This window comes from Adiantum capillus-veneris, chromosome 12 (assembly GCF_014529385.1).
Source record: "Adiantum capillus-veneris isolate H3 chromosome 12, ASM1452938v2, whole genome shotgun sequence".
NCBI classification, from domain to species: domain Eukaryota; kingdom Viridiplantae; phylum Streptophyta; class Polypodiopsida; order Polypodiales; family Pteridaceae; genus Adiantum; species Adiantum capillus-veneris.
In genome coordinates, this window is record NC_140942.1 from 151,420,132 (window position 1) to 151,425,743 (window position 5,612).

At 38.0% G+C, this 5,612-nt stretch overlaps 1 protein-coding gene across 1 annotated transcript; it reads right to left on the bottom strand.

Moving 5' to 3' along the window:
• Positions 1-833: 833 nt before the first annotated feature.
• Positions 834-1,283, bottom strand: LOC147446685 (uncharacterized). Its single transcript, XM_086526284.1, has one exon. It carries the CDS (start codon positions 1,281-1,283, stop codon positions 834-836), a length of 450 nt encoding a protein of 149 aa, XP_086382410.1.
• Between the last annotated feature and the right edge of the window lie 4,329 nt (positions 1,284-5,612).

Below are 5,612 nucleotides of genomic sequence, written 5' to 3' on the forward strand. Positions count from 1 at the left end.
TGTTGCGCTATCACCGAGTCGATAGTAGCTAGGGTGTCTGGGGATGGAACATCTTGCAACACATCAAAAACATTAGGGGAGGTGTACCCGGTGATACCTGGTTTAGCCCTGAAGGTTCGTTTGGAGAGTTGAAATCTATCAGCATCTACTGGACTTTTCCCCTTGTCAATAGGGTGGGGGTTTCTAGAAGAGCTAGCATGGTTTCCTACATGCAATTTTATGGATGAAGATTGCTGAGCGGATTTGGGATGTCCCGGCGTAGTAGATTTCAGAGTTGTTTTGTAGTGTCCAGGTGGGGAGGAGGAAGGAGCGTGCACCTTACCCCCTATCTGATAGCTCAATTTGCCAAATATTTGCTCCTTGGGAACCATATGTTCACTGCCTAGGTAAGAAGGAATCAGTTCTGCTGAGCCTTTGGCCAATGTAGGACAATTTTTTGAGAAGTGTCCCAAAAGACCGCAATGGAAACATGAGCCAGCTAAGTTCCCCCATTTTAGGTAGATAACCAATCTGCCAATAGATTCCAATTCGATTTCCAATTTCTAGGGCATGCTCTTGTCCGTTTGCCACATCACACATGCTCGATTTCTATTAGGACAGTTGATAGTGTGGGAAAATAGTACTTTGCCTAAAGATGCAGCAAGATCACTCATAGTAAGATCTACAAATTCAACCCAAACCGGGCATTTGGAAAGCAAATCCTCCTTAAGTTTTTTCACTGGTTGCCAAGGAAAGACATGTACCAGGCCACATAAGATGATGGTCGAGGTGTTTTTGAAGGATTGTTGATCTTCTACCTTGAAGAAAAGGACTTCGTATAGCCCAGAGCCATTTTAAAATACCTTGTCCATAGCAACCCTCCTAAACCCTTGATCCAAGTGACTAGCTATCTCATTCAAAGCAGGTAATTTCCCCGTGAAGTACAAGATGATAGCTCGAGTTTTGAAGATAGACTCCTCGCTGAGCACTACATTTGCAGGCAAGGTTACTTTCTGCTGACCCTGTATTTCAGGATCCGTTGTAAGAGTATCCTGAATGCTAAGGGCAAGAGTTTCTTTATCCAGAATCGTTTCTGACACAACAGAGGATGCTGCTGCTTCACGAGGGTTAAGTAAGAATGCAGAAGGAAGTGCCATGGATGCTCTCCTTGTCACTCTCTCTATCTTTGTGCTGTCGTTTTTTACTGCGCTATCGTAGTTGACTGCCTCGCGAGCCCTGTGGAGACCCGTTAGCCTCAGGAGACCATCGCATGCCTCTCTCCCATTGTATTGGACTCCGCTCATGAGCTGTCTCTAACTGCTTCACAGAAGCCAATGCCTAACGGTCTCTCTCTCTCTCTCTTATTATTTAATTATATCATTTGGACATGTGTCATCTTTTTCCTCTTTGAGAGAAAGAACTTTTTTTTTTTCATGTATCTAAACTATCATTCAAGTCCTTTAATGCCTATCCAATAGGATTCAAGCACATCATGTGGGCCACATGTGGAGGATCATTTGAACATGTGTCTTTTATGCTTCTTAAGTCATTTGGTTTGGATTAAATACTTCAAGCACTTAGTCAATTGAGCATGGAAACCGTTGATGCCTCTTGAGAGTTTATCTTTCAGTTGAAAACTTCTAGAACCTTAGTCATTTTAAGCATAAAAATCAGCTCAAGCTTTGGGCAAGGTTCCTACAAGCTCTTTAGTTAGCAAGCTGACAAGCACCTCATGCTTGGGTAGATTACTCACCTCAAGGTCAACCCTAGCTTGCCTAAGGTCAAAGGACTTTTTAACACTACTTTTGGAGGTCTTTAATGAAGCTAACCCAAAGGTCTTTTAAGATCCATTAGATGCATGTTGCTATTTGATAGACTACCTCCTTTTGCACCCCTATTGAGATGTAACCATCTCTCCTCTTGGTCCCTTGCCGAGGTAAATCTAGAAGCACTTATTGCACATTCCTCTTTGGTAGACTGTCTCCTTTTGGACCCCTATTGACATGCAACCATTTCTCATTTTAGTCCCCTGTTAAGATACGTCTAGAAGCACATATCTATATCCTAAGTCTTGTTCCCCCTTTTATCTTCCCATATTAAATGATCACTTTAATATGATAAAATCATTTGGTAAAGTTAGATATTATATTTTATGACACCCCTTCTGGTGTTCTCTTGCAAAATTTGAACAACATGAGTAATGCAAGGAGCTTTGCTCCATCTTGTTTAAGTTTCTCTCATGAGTCAAATCTCTCTTGATAACAACACTATTCATATCATGTTCACCCTTACCATGTATATATTGAAAAACATGGTCAATCATTTAGATGGTAGAACTTGGACACAAAGCAAAAGGGACACCTTCCTTTAAAATGGGATGTAGCCCTATCTGACCAAGCCTAGTGCTCTTCAGATGCAAGACTTGATGCCTCAACTAACCATGTTGAAGCATAAAATGATGTTGAGTAGAGAGCGTGTCACGGGTCTTAAACTAGAAATAACTAAATGGAGGGTCTTCTTTTCACTAGATTAGACACACAAACATAGGTAATTTGCACAATTATAGTAACTTGATCCAAGTGCCAATACATTTATTGTATCTCATTTTGGTACTGAAAGGTGTGTTTGTCAACAAAGTCAATGATAAACACAACCAAATTATTGTATAATTTTTTTAATCTCAATTTGAACTACTATAATTTTTCAAGTAAGATCTAAACATTCCTATTAAGGCATTGAATCTCATCTTCTTTGTAGCAAGACTTTTTTTCTGCCACCCTTGTTACAAAAATTTAGGATACTAACACATGTTTAGGAATTCTAGGAAAAAAGAATAATTTTGGGAAAATGTTTGTGAATGAAGTCCTTGAGTGGTGATTGCATTGTGCTAGGTTATCAACCACTGCATTGTGCTAGTAATCACCTAGTGTATAGAGAACTAGTATTGATGGTTATATGGGGATCAAGAGTATCCAATGAAATTCTAAAGGATAATTGTTTACTTGTAAAGTAAAGGTATATTTGCCTTGTTCAAGAAGTAGAATTCAAATTTGAAGAAACATGTTGGGACTTAGATGGTTAAGTGTGGGGGCTACCATATTGTTCAATGTCACTTCTTTGAAAGCATGGTCTAGTTGTCCCGCAAAACTCAATTTTGGAATGTGCTAGTTTTTGATAGAGAAAGAATTTCTATTTTATGTTGCACAATGAAAGAATAGGGGCTTTTTCTTTATTTGTAGATCCCAAGGAATAATTATTCTACAAGAAAAAATGCTTAAACTTGAGTAGTAGTCAATGTGAAACGTTGAAACTTGAGCTAGCTAGAACACTCATTATAAGAGAAACAACTTAAAACCCACAAGAAAGTTTCATTTACAAATTGGCTAGAGGTAGCAGACACTTGTTGGAAAGAAGGTACTTTCTCTCACATTTTTCCATATAGTGCTCAACATTAGGAGCTTCTTGGGAGAAACCATATGCTAGCTATGTGCATTGGAGGCCAAGGGGCTACTGACCAGCCATCAACTCCAAGATTATAAATTCCCTAAATAGTACCTAGTTAGGTATGTGGTTTCTCCCTCACAAAAGCTATAGTGATCTCTTGTACACTCTTCTAACAAGGCTCAAACTAGATATTGAGGCTTCAAGTGCAAGCCACAGATTAAACATTCCTCTTGGTACTTGAGTTTTAGCTTAAACATCCAAAATAGCAAACTACAAGAGAAACAAAATCAAAACTGAAAACAATATGAGATTTGTGAGAGATTTTAGACATTCTTGATGTAAGAAACTCAAATTCATGAGCTTCCTGTTAGGAGGCATTGCATCATTTAAGGGAAAGGGAATTGTCTAATATTAGAGTATTGGGCAAACATAGATCCTTGGTTTGATTGGTGTAAAGTATCCTTAATTGGGTACGAAATCATCCTTCATTGGGTTGAAGTGTGCATTGTATGTATGATGTCAATTTCATGTATCTTAATTTGAATAACATCCCATTTTATCATCAAAATTAATGTATGTTTATGTAGAGATGTAAGTTTTTGTAATACATAGTATCTTTGTTGTTATTTTAGTTATGTATTCATTGCTCCATGCTTTCTTGAATAGGTTATTTGAGATGGAAGAAAACGTTGGACCTAGTGATAGGACCCAAATTAAAAATAGAAAAAAAAAGGAACCTAGAATAGAGTGACAGTATGAAATTAACGATTCATAGATTGAGAGTGTAAGCTATGCCATACAACAAAATCTATTGGGACACATTTATTAAGGGAACATTTTCTAGGTGGATCCAAGAAACGGGGTCGTACATGTACCCACCCCAGTGCAACTACAGTGGTCAAACGCTTCAGGGAAATATTACACATCTACTTCTAAGGTTTTAGGGATGCTAGAAAATCATGGTTCCAATCAAAAAATCTCAAAAGCATCACGCGCATGCACTTTGAATCCCACTATGCATCCAAAAAGAAATATACCCGATGCATCTTCATCGAAGCATCATTTTGACTTGGGAAAAGTGTCTATGTATTAAACTTCATTGCAAGAAATCCTACATAATGGTGTACTTGATGCACATCTTGCTCTTGCTGAAGCAATTTAATTTTAAGTGAGTGGTATGATGATGGTGGACAGTGAGCACTGGAAAAGATCATGGAAGAAAATTGGTGAGTTTGGATGAGGGTTTTCACCACCCACATACCATGCTATGTAAAATTATTAATTGAAGAAATGCTATGCTCAAGTAAAAGAACGTGTGCAAAGGGCAATTTTTAGTAATATAGGCTTTTTGGATAGACTATAGTCAACAACGGTTGGTCCAATGCACAAACAAAACCACTAATTGATGTAATGATTGTTTCACCTAGAGGTGAAACATTTGTTTGTGTTGTGGATTCACATGGTTCAATTAAGTCTAAGATTTATATTGCTAATGTAATTTCCTCTATGACAGAGAAAGTGGGTGCTAAACATGTCGACAATGCAAAGAGCTCCAAGAATGCTGGCAAAATCTTGAAGCGATGGTACCCGCATATTTTTCCTTCTGGTTGCAATACACATCGTTTGAATCTTGTTTTAAAAGATTGGTATAAAAGTGACAATACCAAGTGGTTTGCCTCTATTGTTGACACTGCTCAGAAGCTTGTGAGATTTATGCTCAAAAGACAGAGAGTATTAGATGTTTTGACCTTGCGTGTCAGTTATGTTAAAACTACCTGTAGAGACTAGATTTTACTCACTTCTATACTTTTAAGTCTCATCTTTGAAACAAAGATGCAGTCATAACTAAATTTACACGTATGGAATTTCATGATTGGGAGAGTGAGCATAATGGAAAAGTGAGAAAATCAAATTCTTGAGGGTAGCGCTTACAAAAAAAACTTGGTAAAGTAGTGTGATGAATGTGTATCATGTAATGATTCCTGTTATGTATTCCATATGTAATCTTTGACCCGAGGGTGCCCAATCTCAAAAAAGTATGGATGCAATGGTGGACTGTCCAAAGAAGTTTGGAGTGTCCTGAAAAATTAGAGTATTCAATGGTGGAAAAGCATTGGTGTGTTCCATTCTCTGGTCAACAAAGGAAATTCCTCTTGAAGTTCTTTCATGCTAGATGGATTGGATCACAT

Coding starts and splice junctions, on each gene's coding strand:
- LOC147446685 (XM_086526284.1), bottom strand. CDS start 1,283: ATGAGCGGAGTCCAATACAATGGGAGAGAGGCATGCGATGGTCTCCTG.